Source organism: Plodia interpunctella, chromosome 24 (assembly GCF_027563975.2).
Source record: "Plodia interpunctella isolate USDA-ARS_2022_Savannah chromosome 24, ilPloInte3.2, whole genome shotgun sequence".
NCBI lineage: Eukaryota > Metazoa > Arthropoda > Insecta > Lepidoptera > Pyralidae > Plodia > Plodia interpunctella.
The window spans coordinates 1,510,855-1,531,183 of record NC_071317.1 but is presented as its reverse complement, the minus strand read 5'-3'; the positions used below and the strand labels follow the sequence as shown (position 1 = coordinate 1,531,183).

Sequence of the window (20,329 nt, the reverse complement as noted above, 5' to 3'; positions counted from 1 at the left end):
ATTTGGTTGAAAGTTCATCCCAAACGGCGCGGCAGGTCAAAGGTAGGAACTGAGGTCAAATCGAACTAGGGTTGGCAACACGCCATAAATAAAAAAAAAAACTTTTTTTATGAATATGCGAATTGTAACTACAAGAATATATATTTTATTTATTTATTAACACACGAAACAGATTACAATACAATAATTGATAAATTATAAGCATTTGTTGGTATTGTTCTAAATTATAATCCAATGGATGTGTGCCTAAAAGCTTTTGAACATAATATTTTTACATAAGCTGCAAGTGTACGGACGTCGGCATAAAAACCCTTTTGTGCTTGTTCAATTATCCTATCCGTGTACTAAAATTATACCTAAATACAAACTCAGTATATACTACCCAGAGATTAAATTTATTTCTATTCTTTGTATCATATACATTCAATAGTTCCTTATTGAATGTCTGGGACTGTGTGATACTACCAAACAAAGCATATTCATTGAAGATGACATACGAGTACCATTTCTTTGTATGGTGTCAATAACATACTGAAAAGTAGTACTCAAACGGATAATATTCAGAGTTCCAAAGGTTTCTTATTTTGTATGGGCGAGTAGACGTTACTCTTATGAGTTAATTATTATTAGAATTGCAAACATTTCGATTCATAGAGATCATATATGTTTTTTCTTGTAGAAGTGAAAAATTCCTCGTCATAGCGGGGTGCGTTTCTTATTATTATTTCCCCACCCTCCCCTGCATCGACCCTCCCCTCCGGAGTCTGAGATTCTGGATCGATGCCACGTGGTGACGCGTCTGACGCAACATCCCGTCGGCTTTCGTTGATTCTTCATACATTTTGATGCGAATTTTCAATGATGTTTTGCTGGTAAAGTGAAATACAGTTTACAGGTAAACTATTATTTTTACCACCAACCCAGTTTCGTACGAGGTCTATAAATCTTCGGGAACAAATGATCTAAATAACAATGACAAACTATAACGCCTAAAAATCCGTTGCAAAGCTTAGAAACAGACGCGGAGCAAGACTTTATTGGATATTTTAAACAACATTGGCTATGATTGTGTTGGTAAATGGATTTACGTAGGTAATTTTTGTAACTACACATAAATATTAATAAAAGGTAATTATGTCAAGCATTGAATCTTCGTCTTAGGTAGTTAATAAGTAAACAAGCATATGTTAATTAGGTATGTTTTATATACTTAATTTACATTTCGTACTTTTTGAAATATTAGGCTAAGTTTAGGTTAGGTAAACTAACCGGTATTTATTTCGATAATGACCAATCTATGTTAGGTTGGTTGGTTGGTCATTATTTAAATATTACATGAAATATTCAAATAAAGAACCTGTTTTTCCGGTATATTTCAAAGATTCTGATTCTGAAATATATATAAACCGCAATGCCCACATAGTGAAATTGAATCCTACTGATATTATGAATGCGAAAGATTGTATAGATGTATGTGTGTATATTTGTCAATCTTTCAAACGAAAACAACTGGACGGATTGTTATGAAATTTAGTACACGAATAGAATATAATCTGGAATAGCTTATAGGGTACATTTTATCTCGAAATTTTCACGGGAAGCCCCGGGGGCGGAGCTACTGTTAAGTATTTTCATAATTTTCATTAAATTCAGAATAGTAAACCCTCCCGCTACGCGAGCTACGAAGGCCTACGAACACGCTACGCGTGGTCTACGAGATTCGGCGAATCGTTGCATACGGGCGATACGGGCCTACACACGGACACGGTAAACATGATTTAGCTACGACACGTGTCAGATACTTATCATGACGCCATATTGGATTAACATACATACTTTTTTAAATAACAAAATACGATAATTAAATGTACCTGTATTCGTTTTATATGGACAATTTATAACATAGTTTTAAATGTTTTATTGCAACACATGAAGTTTTTTTAATTGCATCGTATAATCATCGCCACGAAGGAACTGTTTATACGAGGTAATCTTCTTAACTACTCAACCGATATTCAAAACTATTTTAACATTATTCCGGGGTTTTTGTTGATATATGTTTCTGAGGACGTAAGGTACTTTTCATACCCATATTCCCACAGGAGCAAAGCCCCGGGACGCAGTTAGACAAATAAGACAAATTCCATAAAAACGAATTGAAATTCTTACGCAATTTTGTTTATATTACTGTTACAAATTATAGATCATCTTGCGCCACATTATGAAATTTTAAAATCGATTCTTAATTTATACAACTAGTTAAATCCACCAGAAAACCTTGTGTCATTTTAATTACTTCATATAGGTATCTATATTATGTAATACATGAAATATAGTCTTAATATTTACTTTACAATCCAACAAATCCGGAAAGTTAAAGGTCAAGATTGTTTTCTTTTAATAACGACGTTGCTAAAAAAACCGATATACTGTGTCACGTGAATATAATGATATAACTTAACCCGGGGCTGCTTAGGAAATCTGAGATCTTTTTTTCCTTTTTACTAATTGTAAATTTTATATTTGCACTGATATGTATGTTAATAATACAACAACAAAATAAATTAAGTATACACCCAAACCTACTTCAGGAATCCCACTACCTATATACTGGTCAAAACCGCAGTAGTTATTGAGTTTATCGCAAACATACAGAAAGACGCGGCGGAAAACCTGGAGATTCTTTCCGTAGGCGATTGACCGTTTAATCTCAATTCCTATTGAATTAAATAATCCCGCCATACAGCTAAACGTGGCTTTCCAGTTTCGAAACTCTTGGCTCTGTCTATCCCGTAAGAATGGTCTCAATAACTGACTACTCAATTCAATAAAAACCTTCAAACGTGATCCACACGTAAGTACTTTATAGGGCAATACGTAACCGTTAATATTGCAATTCTCAAATAGGCAACTCAGACGGTTAGCCCGCATTTATCCCTTAGTCGGCTCTTACGTACTACACTCAGGAAAATTAATGATGAATTGTTTTTTTACTGAAAGATTAAGATACAAGTAACTACCTTAAATAGTAGTAGTAGGTATAGTTATAATAGTAGCAGGGCACTTAATAAAGTACATGGGGAAGTCTACATTCCTATTTAAATCAACACATTGCCTTGTTTAGAATATAAATAAATTATTAGGTATTGCCGATAATATAACTCTTGCGATAAATCTCATGCCAGATGATGCTCTTATCAACGCCCTGTGAACTAAGGGTCATTATTTTATTTAGATAGGTATGCTTTTGTTTCTGAGTAAAAATAGTATGATAAGAGAAATGAAAAGAAGAAAGTCATTTCAAAACTTAAAATACCTACCTAGAGAAAATGTTTTTTAGAAATATCAAATCGAATTTTTCTTTTGGAAACTTTTAATAAATTAGCGAAAATCTAGAAAATACTTACATATTTATTGTTTTAAATTATATATTTTGTACCACAAAATTATTTTTAATTAAAGGTCACTGCACTGATTTTTCCCGCGTTTTTCGAGTGGAGCGACTTAGCCCGCCAACTGGACCCGCGAGACTGCCGTGCGCCAATGGTGAGAGAGACAGATCATTGACTACGCGTAAGCGTGATAGAGAAAAGAAATAAGTTGTAGGTATTGAGCGGGATTTTGCTACGCGCCGGAAAGAGGGTGAAATTACTTTGTAATTTTGGACTCCGCTGCTTTTGCTAGACTGTTTTTAGATTGGTAGGTATTTGTAATTAGGTACAAAAATAAATAATTACGGTCACCTATTTAACTATAGGTATTCAAATTCAAGAAAAAAGTATAAAAAATAAAGACTCATCAAAAGTTGCTAGTTGTCAAAATATAGACAGAGAAAGCTATAGACTCCGTCATATCTTCCATTTTGTTCAAACACAAAGGAGGTGTGCCCTATGGAGGTACTCCACGAAGTACTTATTAAATCCATGATATGAAGTTGTACAAAGTACATTAAATCCATGTGCCCGTTAGAAATACATGAGAAGAAATATGACAACTTTTGTCCCTCGCCAATCTGCCACTTCGTATTAGATTAGCCGGAGAAAATCTTCTATCTCTAATGGTTACACTAGACTGTCATTTTCTTGACTTTGGTTCAAGACCATGGAATTAGTAGGTACTCCGTACGGAAGTAACTACTAATTCCATGTTCCAGATATACATATACAATGACATGACAGTACCTATATTGTAAAGAGCGATTTATTAAGGGCCGGCGGGCGGCAAGAGATTCGCGTTTTGTTTTGTTGAAGTATGGCTGTATTGTATATGGAGATGTGCTCTGAAAAAATATGTAAAAAAAATAATGTCAATCAGCTGTTTTTGACAGTTCGGTAACCTTAACTTTTTAATTTAAGATTTTTACTGTGAATCAATAAAAAATATTTATAACCCATGTCGGATATAAGTAGAATTGTTGTATTATATGGAAGCCAAACATTTACAGCCCAAGAAATCGCTGAAAGAATATGGCGATCATTGAAATTATTAGGTTTTCGTGGACCAGTACAACCCATGGATGATTACCCAATTTCCCGGCTTATTCACGAAGAATACGCTATATTCGTTTGTGCCACGACAGGCCAGGGTGATGAACCGGATAATATGAAAAAGTTTTGGAAGTTTCTGCTAAGGAAAAGTCTCCCAGCCAACTCTTTATTAAGACTCAAATTTGGTGTTCTCGGCTTGGGAGACTCGACTTATGCAAAGTTTAATTTTGTTGGAAAGAAACTGCATAAACGATTAATACAATTAGGAGCTACACCACTGATTGATATTGGTGAGGATTATATAATTTCTATATTTCTGTAGACTTAGCTGACTCTAGGCTCGATGCTCTAAGGCAAGGAAAGGGACCGGGAAAACATTTAGATAAAATAGAGAGAAGTATTATTACAATTTTTGTATAAAATGAGACCTCTGCTGAAACAGTTTAATTTAGATTAACTTGAGTAACAAGCACAACTATTTCTGAATGGAAAAATGGGACACATTCACAAATTCAAAATGTTGCTTTAGACCAAAGTGACACATTTTATTTGGGACTGTGTCCTAAATAACAGACATTGTGATATCTAGAGCCTAGTTAGGTAGGCCCGGCTATACACTAGAATAACCTTGAGAAATGAATAGCAGTGAAAACTGCACAAAAATCCGTTGTATGGTTTAAAAAACAAAAGCTTAGAAATAGACAGAGGTTGAGGGAGACTTTTTTATACTATGTAGTTGTAGTCTATTAATTTCAGGCCTCTGTGACTATCAGCACGACTTAGGACACGATGCTGTAATGATTCCGTGGCTTAAGCAATATTACGCAATCCTAGAACAAAGTCATCCAGACATACAGCCCGACAAATTGGGATCCAAATTCATTCCGAGATGGAAAGTGTCTCTACTAAAAGGTGAATTTAAAAATAATCATTCCAACAACTGTATTGATGATGATATTTACTATGGCAAGGGTACGAGGGATACCTATTTGAATGCAATACTGTTTGAGATTGAGAAAAATGAAAGGACTACTAATGAATCACATTTTCAGGTGAGGAATATTATATTATTGTTGTTTTTGAAACTTACAAGGAATAATACTTTGTGAATTGTAAGATTTTTTTTATGACGAGAGACAAAATGATCTAAATGACCAATAACTTAAATGTCATAGAGTGGTAGGTACATAGAATTACATCTGAAAAAAGTTATCTTTTTAGTGTTCATAAATAAATGCCAGTTTTTAACCCACCTTAACTGCCTATTTTGTTTTTTTTTTATAATTGATGTTCCTATATTCATTCTATATAATATAATATTATATTTGTATCCATACTAATATTCTAAAAGCGAAAGTCTGTCTGTCTATCTATCTGTTATGCTTTCATGGTTAAACCGCTGAACCAATTTTGATAAAATTTGGTTAAAGATCCCTGTTCAAACATGAATATGGTGAAATTTATATGAAAATCATGTCTATTCTGCTTTTGCATAGAAATTCACGCGGGCGGTAGTCGCGAGCAAAAGCTAGTTCCATGTAAAATTGTTCAATACTAGAACTTTATTTCAGGATGTGAGATTGATGACTTTTCAAACAGTACAAGATAAAATTTTGCAGTATGTTCCTGGGGATATCTTCAACATCAGGCCCCGGAATAGTGAGGAAGATGTTGATGATCTTTTTGGAATATTTGAAACACACAACATTGATATAAAACCACATTACAGATTGCTAGTTGAAGAATTTTATGAAGGTAAGTAGTCATTTAGGAAACAAGTTTCACCTGATGCTATGCTATTAATAAATATTCGCGAATTTATTAACAGTTTCAGAGTTTTGTTTGAAACGTAATCATAGTATTAAAAAATATTCAAAGCAAAAACGAAACGCATATTTATCGGGAAAATAACAAAATAATACGTTTCAATGTCACTGTCATGGGTAATTCATTTGACATGTCATGTCATATCCACGTGCTGTGATGAAATGGAAATAGTGAACGTCAGAAGAATAATGTGTTTTGATAATTAAAACTTTAAAATATTACAATGCTTCGACGGCAGGCGCGTTTGCGCCGCGAATACTTGTACAGGAAGTCTGCTGAAGACAAACAGAAAAGTATACAGGCGAAAAAAGATCAGCTGAAACGTAGTTTGGAAGAAAACATTCCTATCCATGGTGATTTGAGGAAAGAAGCCATCGCCTTGCAGAAAAGAATAGAGTTTGAGGACAAAGGTAAGTTTCCTTTAAATAAATAACAATTTACAAATTCTTTCGGTGATAAAGTTTTGCAATTTTGAAACTAACCTAACTTAAATTAAATTCATATTGTTTACTAACTTTTCTGCTTTAATTAAATTGTATTTTTGATTGGATTGCTTCTGATAATACTAGTAAACATACATAGGTATATTCTTCTTTCTATTATCTCTTAAATATCACAAATATACATTATGATGTATAAAAATCAAGTCATAAACACAATCTTGCTATAATATTTTTAGGTCCAGAGCGTGCGGCCGTGATTGGTGGCATCAGCGGTGGCACCAACACCCTCAACTCTCAGGATGATGAGTACAGATACGCTGGGGTCGACGATCCTAAGATCATGATCACAACGTCCCGAGAGCCAAGTGCTAGGCTCAAGATGTTTGTCAAAGAGTTAAGGTTTGTAAATTCTGTATGATTATTTATGCATTTGGGCCTATTATTAACTAATTTTCTATCTTCTCTGTATGTCATATATCTTCCTCTTAATTTTTTTTAAATAGCTAATATGTTCCAGTGTTGGGCATATTTCTAATCTTTTGTACTACTATACTAAAGGCAACTAGAACTCTACTAATCTGGGATTTGCTTGTACATTTATATCTGTAATTTCATTAAAAACTGCCCAAAAAGTTAAGGTCATAGCTGTTCATACCATTTCAATATTTAGTATCCATTGGAGTAGTGTTTTGTCACACTGACAAAATAAAATTTCTTTTGAATATTGCAGACTGATATTCCCAAACAGTCAGAGGATGAACCGAGGTGGTTACGAGATGTCTCAACTGATACACGCGTGCAAAGCCAATGAGGTCACTGACTTTATTGTGGTCCATGAGCACAGGGGTGTGCCTGATAGTCTGGTAAGTCAAAAAAGAAATCTAAACTCTTTATTCAACTCAATTTTTTTGAATAGCCGACTATTGAAATCACGTCAAAGATTCACGAAACTATGGTCGACTCACTAGAGAAGCTAAACAAGCCTAGACCGCGCAGACAGTATGTTATCGATTGAAAGCATATATACCTCCGACATGACATCATCTGTCGCGCGCGGTTCCCCAGGTGTAATACCTAGTCTGGCGGGAAGATCTTCCCTTTGTGGCAGTCGAGCATGATAACCTGGCTCCCACTACAATTTATTCAATATATGTAATTCATTGATGATAAATACTATTCAAATTTGTTGTCAAAAGTTACCAGTAATGTAAAAATATCTGTATTTGCTTTTTTTGTATAAATCATTTTCTACAAAAAAAAAAACAAATACAGATGTGGTATGTCAACTCTCCTTGGTGTTGCTACCTATCAGACATCAATTTTTTTTTCTAAATTTTTGACAAGGCTTCAATGCACTTTATGTGATCAGCCATCTAGGCTTGCACTATTCATAAATATGCTATATATTATCCAGTAATATTGTTCACAGGTGATATGTCATTTGCCGCACGGCCCCACAGCGTCGTTCACTATGTCCGGGGTCGTGATGAGACATGACATCCCGGACATTGCACCAATGAGTGAGCAATACCCACATTTGATCTTCCACAACTTTAAATCAGATCTTGGTAAGTACTACTGATCTACTAAACTTTTTTGTTGAGTTGTAAAAGTCAATCAAGGACTATCAAGATTCTTATAGGTGATAAGCTAGCAACCTATATTATTATACAAATAAACCCGCCATTTTGGCGGATATAGCCTCTCAGATTCGTTAACTCTTGGCTCTGTCTAAACTAAACCATAAGGAATGAAGATATTATACTATAACCATTACATTTGTTTTTATTTGTACTGTGCTGTATATATTACTAGCTTTTGCCCGCGGCTCCGTCCACATTAATTTCCCGCGGGAGCAGTTATTTTTTCCAGGATGAAAGGTACTCTATGTCTTATATACTTCAAACTGAATGCAAAACACATACATTTGTATGCAAAATTTAAAAGTTTCATTTCAAAGTTGAGTAGTTAAAGGGTGAAGAGGTAACAAATAAATAAATAAATAAACTTACTTTCGCATTTATAATATTAGTTAAGATTATATTTGACCAAATAAAGGTTTTGTTCTATATTTTTAAGTAAGATTTTTTCTATATCTTTAAGTAAGATACAATAAAATTTATAATATGCTTCTATCTCATTAACACTATACTATTTGATTTTAGATAAAGTGGTTTCCATAAAAAAAATTATTTGGTTGTTAAATTTGTTTGTTTTGCTTACAGGACTAAGAACTAAAAGTATTCTAAGATATCTTTTCCCGGTGCCGAAGCCAGATTCGAAGAGAGTCATCACGTTCGCTAATCACGACGACTATATATGCTTCAGGCAACACACATATAGAAAGGTACACTATTTTATATAGTTTTGATTTAGTAAAATTTTTCCATGATTTTATATTCGTTCAAAATGGGATTATTATGAAAATATCATATTCTTTGTTACGGAAATAAAAATTACTATATCACTAGCGCCTCGTCCCGGCTTCGCACGGGTAAAAACATAATAAATTATACACCCAAACCTTCCTCAGGAATCACATGAGAACCACATGAAAATCCTTGTAGTACAGTAGTTTTGAGTTTAACATACAAATGTAGCAGAGGACTTTGTTTTATAATAATGTAAGTATAATAAATTATGTATTTTTTTTCGTTTTCAGGCAGGTAAAGGCATAGAGCTCTCGGAGATAGGTCCTAGGTTCCAAATGAAGCTGTACGAGATAAAGCTGGGCACTCTCGACTCGTTATCTGCGGCGGACACTGAATGGGCGCTCAGGCCGTACATGAACACCGCGGCCAAGAGGAGATTCCTTAGCGATGAGGACGGCTGGCAGGAGAATGAGGAATAAACATTATTTTTATACATTTGAGTTTTTATTTTCTCATTATATGTTTATCCTATAGCAGCCCACTGCTGGACATAGGCCTCTCCCACGGCTGGGTGCGGAAAATACAAAAACGCATATATGGCAAATGCTGTCGGTTTCGGATTCACTGCGCCGAGCCGCGCCCTGCAAAACTTGTTACTTGCATTTTTTGAGTTTGTTAACTTAAAAAGATACCTGACAAAATCTAACAAAAAATAATTTTAAGTTCGTCAGAACAGTTCGTTGAATGTTGAACTGTAGGAACTTCAGCAACAAAAATATATGGAACACAAATTATCATTGCTTTTGATGGTATTTTAAAATTCGATTATTCATGCGCGTGAGAGCATTCTAGCGCGAAAAATCGACCACAACACAATGCATAAATGTGCTTGTCAGTCGGCGATGAGTTAGAAATTATAGCTATTAATATATATACTATTATTATAAAGAGGTACCTACGCGGTTGTATGTTTGAGGCGGGTAATTTCCGAAACTACCGAACCGATTTCAAAAATTGTTTTCCCATTAGAAAGGTACATTATCCAAGATTGCTATAGGCTATGTTTTATTTCAAAATTCCCACGGGAGCGAAGCCCCGGGTAACATTTAGTATATACGTAAATAAATTGAATAATTTGCACATTCTCACAGACATGCCCGTACCAGAATACCTCCGTACTCCTCTAACGATGCACGACATAGCCTCACAATTCTGGGACCTCAAAGCGTACCCTACTCAGTATGTCTTCTCTCTTCTCGCGCTGGTATCCGAGGATAGGCTAGAAAGGGACAAGTGTATTGAGCTCAGTACCGCTGAAGGACAAGAGGACTGGTTGAATTACTGTAGAAGGCCGAAGAGGACCATACTGGAGGTAATACTATCATTCTATTACCTCTCTCTCTCTCTCTTAAATTCGCGCCTTCCCGGTTGCATTCAGGACAGTGACGTCGCGAAGCTTTATTTCAAGGAACATGCTTACCGAGTATCACTTATGGGCTAATTTATTAATAGACTAGTGGCCCGTACCGGCTTCGATCGGATAAAACCAAAAAAAAGGTAGCCTGCTGCACATACAAAATTCATGCATTCGTGTTATTACACAAATGCATAATTTTGTATGTCATCGATCAGATCATGAATTGCCTTTACAGGACATCGCCGAGAATTACATTCGTGTTATTCGTGTATGTAGCCTATGTTACTCCAGAACATTTCATCAATCTCTGTGCCGAATTTGACTAAAATCGGACCCGTAGTTTTTGAGTTTATTTCATTACAAACAAAAATACAAATCTATACAATAATATTTATTTATTTATTATCCAAACTTAATCAATAAACAAAAATAAAATATTAGTAAGTATGGATTTAGAACGCGCCAAAAAGAAGTGACTACAATCGCTCATTCCAGGTCCTGCACGACTTCCACAAATCAGCAGCGACGCTCACAATCGAAATACTCTTCGAACTGTTCTCCTCAATAAAACCCCGCTCCTTCTCCATCGCCAGCAGCTGCTTGCCCAACAGTGGGCAACTGGACCTCATAGTCGCCGTGGTCAACTATCAGACTAAGCTAAAGAAACCTAGGCTGGGTTTAACTTCCAATTGGCTGAAGAATCTGAACGTCGGCGATCGGGTTTTTGGTTGGATCAAAAAAGGATCTATAAAGTTCCCTACAGACTTGGTAAGTTTATGTAAACTTAGAAAATACTTGTTTGTTATATACTAAACAAATACCTGTTATATATAACTAGCTTTTTCATATGTGAGTAAAAATTCGTTTCCCATGGGAATTTCAGAGTGCCCTTCTTAGTGCTCCCCTACACTGTCCTAGGAACCTACATGCCAAGTTTCGGTTTTCTATGCCTAGTAGTTTCGGCTGTGCGTTGTCAGTCAGTCACTCAGTAACGCAAGAGTTATATATATATATATATATATATATATATATATATATATATATATATATATATATATATATATATATATATATATACGCAACGCGAAAGTTTAAAAGTAGTTATATTTGTTTGTTATCGTCAGACAGATGCAACAGTTACAACAGAGGATGCAACAGAGAGGACTTTGTTTTATAATATGTGAGGATAAGGATGCTATTGGATAAAACTGTGTTTTTTATTTATGGCTTCATTCATACGCGCACACTAGCGCCGCCATCACATTTTCATCAATTCCTTTTATTCATTAGCGAAAACCATGAATATTAAAAAAATAAAATGTTGATAAGTATCATCTAATCTAGTATCTTCAGCACCTTTATCAAGTAATGTTTCAGTTTAATGCCGGCTCCACACTTTGTCGAACGCCGACACGAATGCATGAACATTGCGTAATTTGCATGAGTGCTTTTATCAAAAGCCAGCAATGTATTCTGAATCCCGTCAAAGTTCGCTGAATCCGCGATAGTGTGGAGCCGGCATTAAACTGAAACATTACTTTATAAAGGTGCTGAACATACTTTCAATTTTAATTTTCATGGATTTCGCTAATAAAGTTCTGTTTTACTTGTTTCTGTCAAAATCAAAACATTTATTCAGAAATTAGGCCTTCACAGGCACTTTTTCACGTCATATTCTAAATTAAATGATGTTTACCAAAGCTACAAACTACTAGCATTTCGGAACGACCATTGCTGAGAAGAAATGCCGAAAGAAACTCATTCAAACAATGTTGGTCCCTTTTATGCCAGAAGGGCTTGCCATTTTTTAAATGTAAATTTATGTAGCATGCAGCTTGTTTTTATTAACAACAATTATTTCAGAAAACTCCCAGCATCCTGATCGGGCCAGGCACAGGAATTGCACCCTTCCGCAGCTTGCTACAAGAGCGAGATTACCGTAACACGCTGGACAAAGACGTTATTCATTTGTTCTTCGGATGTCGCTACAGGAATAAGGATTTCCACTGCAAAGAGGAGTTAGAGAAGTGGGAGAGAGATGGAAAGGTGTCGCTGTACTGTGCTTTCTCGAGGGATCAAGATAATAAAGTGTGAGTTTGATTGATTATGGCTTCCTGAGATTATTATAAAACTTGATTGCTGCAAATATATAAGCAGACCATGGAGACAAGTAACTGATGAGAAACAGAAGTGGATGGATTGGGAAAGAAAATTTACAGTTTGGGAAAGTTGACTAATCATTCCGGAGGGAATTTTTAGTGTTACCATAAATAAATAACGCAATGCAAAATAATCCCACACGCGTTACAGTTAGAAGTCATCTTTCAAACAAAATATTATTTACAACATGTAATGGTATATGTTAATAATGTGAATAATTAACCCAGGACTCAAACAAGAAGGTGTTATAAGTTTTTTTTAATATCTGTCGCATCGTGGCTTCCAAGCAGATCGACCTAATTTGATGTAGTTTTTTTTTTTTTTTGTTGGAAACATGCGTACTTAGTAATTTAAAAAAATATACTTTTTTGTCTTAATTTCCAGGTACGTCCAACACAAAATAGTCGAAAACGCGGACCTATTATGGCGTCTAATAAACTCCGAGAAAGCGTGCATATACATATCGGGGAACGCGAAAAACATGCCAGATAACGTACGCGACGCGTTTGTAGACGTGTTCGCGAAGGCTGGCGTGAGTGACGCTAGACAGATGGTGAAGGATTTGGAAAGGGACGGGAGATTACAGGTGGAAGCTTGGTAGATAGACTGAAAGAGACAGATAAATGTTTACAAGCGCACAGAAATAAATTTCGAATTAAGTGATGCACTAGAAGCAGTGTAACTTAAAGAAATATTACAAAACAGTTTTCCGAAAGTCATTTTTTTAGGTCTTGTGGAAAACTAGCTGTTTCCCGCGGAAATAGTTATTTACCCTATGTCATTTTCTATACTTCAAACTACATTTAGCGAAATTTCAAGAAGATTGGTTGAACAGATAGAGCGGGAAGAGGTAACAAATAAACTTACTTTCGCATTTATAATATTAGTTAGGATATGGTTATTGGAAAATAGATACGCCATGAGAAATCAAATGATCATGACAGATGATTTATCTAATGCTCGTGATAGATAACTCGAATAAAGTCGATATTTATTTTATTGTAGTAATTCCGGGTCATATTTTAAATTATAATCCATTGTAACACTTTTGGAGGTTATATTTTGAAAATTAAGTTTGATAATTACTACCATAATAAAAAAACTTGAGATAAATGTATTTTATGAATGAAGCTGAGATGACTACAATAGTAGAATAAAATTATGTAAATGTATTTTTTGTGTTCAAGAAATAAAATACGGTTATAAATTTTAATTAAATTATTATTTAAAAAATATCAACTTATAGTAAGTAACACAATATTTACAAAATGAGCGTTCGCTCTATTAAGGAATATTAAGTCAATAACCGTAGACAGAGAAAATTATCGACATCAAACAAAATTGAACCCTATCACAAGCACACAAAGTCCTGAACTAATTTAATTTGTCGCCAAACAAAATTGAAAATTACATATCGCAAACACATAGTCGTATTCCATGTTTGAAAATCGTCCAATTTCATTTGTCGTTGCCAAACAAATTGGAACCTTATTACAAGCTCACAGAGTCCACGAGGAGCTGGACAGTCACATTCCATGCTTGGAAATCGTCAAATTTAATTTGTCATTGCCAAACAAATTACAACCTTATCACAAGCGCACAGAGTCTACGAGGAGCTGGGCAGCCCCCACAACTTGAGGTTGCCGGCGTCGCGCTTCCTCTCTGGAGGCTCCTTGTCTTCGCACGCGAACGCCACGAGGTATCTGGAGGGGTGCCACGCCACTGTGAACGTTGACGCCTGGACGGGAATCTCAGCTACTTTCTCACCTGAGATATTAAAGGAGAATCTATTGTTTTGGACAACGGTCTAGCGTATTTTTTTCTTACGAGTCCTAACATGTAAACAATCTTCACGGAATTAAAGTCGAATTTTCTTCATATATTTTTCCTTGCCCGTTCTCGTCACTTGCGACCTGCATTATCAAATAATTCAAACCTAATCTAAAAAAAATCTAAAATAAAAGGATTGTTTACATAATAAGACTTTTAAGAAAAAGCAAACTATATCAGACTAAGCTAAAAAAAGCCATGCTTCCAATTACTTACTTTAAATGAAACTTTTAAGAGAAAACAAACTTTATAGCGCTCTATAGACTAGTAATGCTGCTCATTCACTCGCGCGGTCGACTTATAGTCTAGCTGGTAATCAGAGTTTCCTCCACTCTCCTAGTTTTATCCATGCACGCCTGAAGTTAGGAGCCTGTGTTACGCTTTTGTTTTAGCGGACGGGTAAACATGTGGCCACCTATTCCAGCAGTACATGATGCTGTGAAAGCATGACAAATAGACTTTCACGTTTATAATATTACTAGCTGCGCCCCGGGGCTTCGCTCCCGTGGGTATTTCGGAATAAAAAGTACCCTATGTGTTATTCCAGGTTATATTCTAGCCGTGTACCAAATTTCATAACAATCGGTCTAGTAGATTTTGCGTGAAAGACTAACAAACATACATACACACATCCCCACAATCTTTCGCATATTTATAAAAATACACACACATCATCCCCACAAACTTCCGCATTTATAAGTAGGACAGTATGCATGTCCACCGATAATAATTTAAAACATATTACCCGTCTCAGTATCACCAATGTCTATGATGTGGTCTTCGCTGGCGGACGCTAGTAGCCTGCCATCGAAGCTGAACGACAGTGTGCGCACTGGCCAATCCAAACTGTGAACCGATAATAAAACAAGTTTATTTATTAGACAAATTTAAAAAAGACCCCGACTTTCGCTACAACTTTTCAGCTGAACCGATTTTGATCATATCTAAGAAATCACCACATAAAAATTTGCTATCAAATAAAAAACCACATCCAAATCAGTACATCAGTTGTTGATGAGCTACGGTGCCACGTACACAGATAGTCAAACCTTAGTGGGTCAAACTTATAACACCCCTCTTTTTGCGTCGGGGGTTAAAAAAAATAAAAAAGTAAATAGTTTGAATGATAAGAACACTCTCACATCGGCTACACTATGTCTAACAGACACATGCCGACGAGAATGCACGTATTTGTATTTCTAATCAAATTATTCATTTTTCCATCCTATATAGTAGTGAGTAGACTCCAACAACGACTCTATGTAAACAATATACCAACTTAGCAAATAAATATATATTTTTTAATATATAACTAGCTTCGCCCGCCTTAATTTCCCGCGGGAACAGTTATTTTTCCGAAATAAAAGGTACCCTATGTCCTTCTCCATACTTCAAACAACACGTATGCAAAATTTCAAGAAGATTGGTTGAGTAGATAGAGCGTGAAGGGGTAACAAAAAAACTTACTTTCGCATTTATAATATTAGTTACGATAAGCACTTTTGCGCTGGTGGTCTGTTCACATTAACGACGGGCTATCACATCTCCGAACGACCACTCATGTGGGGACCACAAGTGATACCCACCGCGAGAAGACGCGGAGACAGGCGAGGTCGCGCACGTCCCACAGCGACACGAGCGCGTCCGCGGAGCCGGTCGCGAAGTAGCGCCCGCTGCGGTCGTGCTCAATGCAGATACACGTGCCCGGGTGCGCCTTCAGCACCGTCTGCAGCTCCAGCGACGGGTACCTGCCTCACATCCGACGGGAAACCTTTGTTGTTCATTCTTTACATCTTACACTATAAAACATGCTAAATTTCATATTATATATCATAGCTGACGATCTCCTTCAATTGTACAGGGTTACTGGTATCGAACGCAAAACCTCCTAAAGACTACTTGGGTACATCAAAACAAGCAACATTTGTTCTACGATTTTTTGTGATCTAATTTGCGATTCTACACATCTATGTAGTACCCAAGCAACATAAAACAGTACAGTAGCGTTATATAGCGGAATCGAACTTAGAGTTAACGTTTTATAGAAACGACATTAAAACTATAAAAATGTTTTTTTTTTTGTATTTATTACGTTTAGACAAAAGTCGTAGAACAAAAGATGTTAGTCTCTATGTACCTTATGCGTCTTTATACTACTGTATAGCCTGTTTTATACATAGGTACGACCTGACATAAACCTGTTGTTTTATACTGTTCCATTGAGTTATTTTTTCGGGATGAGAAGTTTTCTATCCTTCTCCATACTACAAACTATATGTATGTATATATGTAAAATTTCAAGAACAGTGGTCGAGTAGATAATGATATGATATACAACAATATAATACATAGACACAAAAAGCAAAAATATTGCAGAGGTAACTGTGTGTATTATAGCAACACACAACCCCATCTCAATGCAAAGTACGAATACAATTCACTTCTCACTATCGAGTTGAATCGAACCAATAACATTGCGGTGTGCTTGTCGACGACGCACTGTGATTGGTTAGCTGCGTCTCACTGCGAATCGACTCGATGGTTAGTCGTGAATAGCAAAATCCCGCTACACACACCAAATAATATTCGATCAAAAGCGAGCATCTTAACCACTAGGTCACCATCGCTTATGTTCTTAAGTAAACTTACGTCATGATGTGCACACATCCAAGCCCGTTAGTCAAGAAGAACAAATCCGAAGTCAGATTCCACGAGATCTCATTAACTTCAAAGTTGAATTGCTCTTCTGTTACCTGAAAATATTTGATTTATTGCTTAAGAGGGCGCAACCTGCACAGCAGCGCTCACCATCACATTTTTTTTTTCTTAGCGAAAAATAAAAAATACAACAGATTATGCTAAACTAAGGTAAATAATTTTATTAGAAAGGATTATAGGTTAACATTACACAATGTAGTCACAGTCGACTAAATAGAAAAAGGGTATTTAGCGCCTTAAGAGGGCGCAAAACGCACACGCAATTATCAATATTTTATATATGCATGTACATCAAAATTACAACTTTGCAACAATATTCATCAAATAATTTGAAATCAAGGTGTACATTCAACAGCACATCAAATTATCCTTCATGAACCTCTATGGCTCGGTTATAGCGGCGAGTTTACAATGTGTTTGCGTAGGTTGATGTGCTGTTGACTGTACCAGATATTTAGATTGTAGAGCCACTTTTACATTTAAGTAAATTTGGATATGTTTCTTGAAGGATTTGGAATACAAAATGAGTTTTAACATGTACTAAATCTCAATCTATATGTTCATGAACTATTTAAGGTAATGCAGAAGAAAAAGAGAATCTTAATAGTTGATAAACATGAGAACAAAGATACTCAGGCTTACTATTAAACTAGCAGCCCATCCCGGCTTCGCATGGGTTAAACCATAATAAATAATAGATCTAAACTTTCCTTAGGAATCACTATTTATTTTCATCGTTTGGTGAAATCGTACAAAAATCATTATTGATCAACACATATAAAACAGTAGAAAAAAAATCCTGTACATTGAATATATTTTCAAAAAAATAAAATTAGGCGATAGAGTCATAGTAACTGAGAAAGAATTTGACAAATGTCTGTATGTCTGTCTGTTTGTACACGTTAATCTTCGGAACTACTGGATTTGAATGAAACTTTTTTGTTATATAGCTATTAAGCTTGGGCAAAATATATGGTATAAATGATTTTGAAAACTGGAACACCAGATGGAGAACAATGATGGTACAGCTAAACTATAGGAAATATAGAAATGACGCCCTAACAAAAGTTGTTCAGCCTGATGAGCATTTTCTGTTGAGGTATAAAAATTGAAGATCTGGAACACCTGATGTAGACCCATGATGGTACGGCTAAACTAATAGGAAATATAGAAATGACGCCCTAACAAAAGTTGTTCAGTCTGATGAGCATTTTCTGTTGAGGTATAAAAATTGAAGATCTAGAACACCTGATGCATACCCATGATGGTCGTTTATATTATTTATAGGTATTGTTACGCTTTGTCTGTAAAAAAAATCTCTAATAATTTTGACTCCTTACCAAAAATTGTTCAGTCACGCGAACTAGTTGCGGTCATCAGCTAGTCATTAATATGCAAGGATAGGATTATACAACTTACCACTTTATAGGTTTTAGTGTCAATGAAAGAGACAAGGTCCTCTTTGTTTCCCACTGCTATGGTGCTGCCATTTGGTGACCATGCTATGTTTATGTTCTCCCCTTTTGTGGGTATTATTGCAGCACATTTGTGTGATCTGGCAAAATTGACAATATATTATATTATGTTCATATTTGATTTAAATCATTAAACTGCTAGACTGAAGCTGGACCCGGCGGGAAACATTTGTCAATGTGGCCAGAGAGTTGGGCTAAACTGGCTACCTTCTGGACCCTGGATGGCCGCAGAGGAAGATGCAGTCCCAGAAAGAGATGGCGGGACGACACTGACAAAAGTCTACCCAGATAGCCAGAACTTGCTATGGAGAGAGATGAGTGGAAAAAAATGAGGGCCTTTGCCCAGCAGTGGTACAAAACACCTAACAGGCTAGATAAAAGAAAACTCATCTGACATAGATTTCACTTAAAGTACCCACCTTGTGTCCCATATCCTAACAGACTTGTCTCCACTGGCCGTGCTGAGCAAGTCCGGGTGTGATGCATGCCAGCATAGTTGGTCTACTGACCCGGTGTGGCCTCGGAACACAAAATCTTGTGCCTGAAACACCATTCAAAGATTATTTGTCTTTTACATATTTATTATATAGGGTATACTTGTCAGTTATTAAACATAGAATAGAACCACTCCATTTCCTCATGTGGATGTCGTACGAGGCGACGAAGGGACACACAGCCTAGGCAGCTATATATAGCAACAATAGCATTCCCAAGGAGGTTTGATGTCAGACAGACGGCCGGTTGTTAAATTATAGTCGAATCTCAAAAATGTTATGGTTTTATTTATATGTCCTAGGTTTCATGGCTTCAAAACCACGAACGCAACTGGGAAAAAGCAGAAATGAGAGTGATTAAACATAACTCATGCGTTTATAGATTTCGACCACCTAGTGCGTGGTTCTATGTCAAATCTTGTTCAACAGTCAACACAGAGGTTATGTTTTGGAAAACGTAACTTTACTCACCAATCTATTTCTTTCGAGATTGAAGGTCACGACACTCTTATCGTAGGACCCTGACGCTAATTTCCTGCCATCACAAGACCAGCCAACTGAATGTACTTTAGACGAATGGGCTACATATTCCCGCACCGTATTATGAGATGCAAAATAGCTTCGTAATTCAGCCAAATCCTCTATAGGTGTTTGTTTTGGTTCCTTCATATTCACAAATTATTATGGACCTTCTAAAATATTTTTGGGCTAAATTAGTTTAATTTATTAATATAAATTAGTAAACAAAACAAATCCCAAGCCCAAGCGCCGAACGAAACTTCAACGCGAAACTGAGTCGAGAACGGGAAAGGGAAAACATTGCAGCATTTTGACATTGACACAACTACACTACAATTTTCATTAAACAAGACAAAGATAGCAGCAAAATAAATTGATATCGCAGATGGTTTAACTTTAACACTATAATAATTCAATATTTTTTATTAAGTGTTTGTGTATAATCTAGTCTATATTTGTCAAAAGATAAACTATCTAATCTACGCATAGTTTGCTTTATCCTGTTTTCATAAAACGCAAATAGATGACCGCGGCTGCATTTTTTGCTGATTGACATTAACTCTCTATAGTGTGTGGCCTGTCTTTGT

The 20,329-nt window shown here is 35.9% G+C and overlaps 4 protein-coding genes across 6 annotated transcripts in view; 2 read left to right on the top strand and 2 right to left on the bottom strand.

Moving 5' to 3' along the window:
- LOC128680624 (uncharacterized protein) overlaps positions 1-3,554 on the bottom strand; it is a 29,054-nt gene extending 25,500 nt beyond the window's left edge. The window contains exon 1 of the mRNA XM_053763898.2: positions 3,408-3,554. Coding sequence (XP_053619873.1) covers positions 3,408-3,409 — 2 coding nt within the window. The 5' untranslated portion in view covers positions 3,410-3,554. The remainder of the gene's footprint in view (positions 1-3,407) is intronic.
- A 756-nt stretch (positions 3,555-4,310) lies between these two features.
- On the top strand, positions 4,311-13,919 carry LOC128680618 (uncharacterized protein). 3 transcript variants are annotated; one of them, XM_053763887.1, is made up of 7 exons: positions 4,311-4,777; positions 5,244-5,539; positions 6,107-6,242; positions 10,281-10,501; positions 11,042-11,314; positions 12,410-12,636; positions 13,091-13,919. In XM_053763887.1, the coding sequence occupies exons 1-7, from the start codon at positions 4,393-4,395 to the stop codon at positions 13,305-13,307; spliced, it is 1,755 nt and encodes a 584-aa protein (XP_053619862.1). In that variant the 5' UTR covers positions 4,311-4,392; the 3' UTR covers positions 13,308-13,919. The 3 variants fall into 3 exon arrangements, with proteins under 3 accessions (XP_053619862.1, XP_053619860.1, XP_053619863.1); XM_053763885.2 differs by having other exon boundaries at positions 4,312-4,777; positions 6,059-6,242; XM_053763888.1 differs by having other exon boundaries at positions 4,676-4,777; positions 5,230-5,539; positions 6,059-6,242.
- LOC128680626 (uncharacterized protein) lies at positions 6,321-9,622 on the top strand. Its single transcript, XM_053763901.1, has 6 exons — positions 6,321-6,724; positions 6,994-7,156; positions 7,488-7,620; positions 8,187-8,325; positions 8,983-9,104; positions 9,420-9,622. The coding sequence occupies exons 1-6, from the start codon at positions 6,538-6,540 to the stop codon at positions 9,606-9,608; spliced, it is 933 nt and encodes a 310-aa protein (XP_053619876.1). The 5' UTR covers positions 6,321-6,537; the 3' UTR covers positions 9,609-9,622.
- Positions 13,907-20,033, bottom strand: tex. Its single transcript, XM_053763900.1, has 7 exons — positions 19,695-20,033; positions 19,149-19,270; positions 18,674-18,809; positions 17,186-17,289; positions 16,123-16,284; positions 15,282-15,382; positions 13,907-14,473 (listed from the first exon to the last, which is right to left on the bottom strand). The coding sequence occupies exons 1-7, from the start codon at positions 19,890-19,892 to the stop codon at positions 14,313-14,315; spliced, it is 984 nt and encodes a 327-aa protein (XP_053619875.1). The 5' UTR covers positions 19,893-20,033; the 3' UTR covers positions 13,907-14,312.
- Positions 20,034-20,329: the final 296 nt, after the last annotated feature.

Excerpts from the sequence above, each read along its gene's own strand:
- LOC128680618 (XM_053763885.2), top strand. The coding sequence starts at position 4,393 with ATGTCGGATATAAGTAGAATTGTTGTATTATATGGAAGCCAAACATTT. Across the intron at positions 6,243-10,280 it reads AGTTGAAGAATTTTATGAAG|ACATGCCCGTACCAGAATAC; the intron begins GTAAGTAGTCAT and ends ACATTCTCACAG. Across the intron at positions 12,637-13,090 it reads AGGGATCAAGATAATAAAGT|GTACGTCCAACACAAAATAG; the intron begins GTGAGTTTGATT and ends CTTAATTTCCAG.
- LOC128680626 (XM_053763901.1), top strand. The coding sequence starts at position 6,538 with ATGCTTCGACGGCAGGCGCGTTTGCGCCGCGAATACTTGTACAGGAAG. Across the intron at positions 6,725-6,993 it reads AATAGAGTTTGAGGACAAAG|GTCCAGAGCGTGCGGCCGTG; the intron begins GTAAGTTTCCTT and ends TAATATTTTTAG. Across the intron at positions 8,326-8,982 it reads CAACTTTAAATCAGATCTTG|GACTAAGAACTAAAAGTATT; the intron begins GTAAGTACTACT and ends TTTTGCTTACAG.
- tex (XM_053763900.1), bottom strand. The coding sequence starts at position 19,892 with ATGAAGGAACCAAAACAAACACCTATAGAGGATTTGGCTGAATTACGA. Across the intron at positions 16,285-17,185 it reads GGATGTGTGCACATCATGAC|GTACCCGTCGCTGGAGCTGC; the intron begins GTAAGTTTACTT and ends GATGTGAGGCAG. Across the intron at positions 15,383-16,122 it reads TGTCTCCGCGTCTTCTCGCG|TTTGGATTGGCCAGTGCGCA; the intron begins GTGGGTATCACT and ends ATCGGTTCACAG.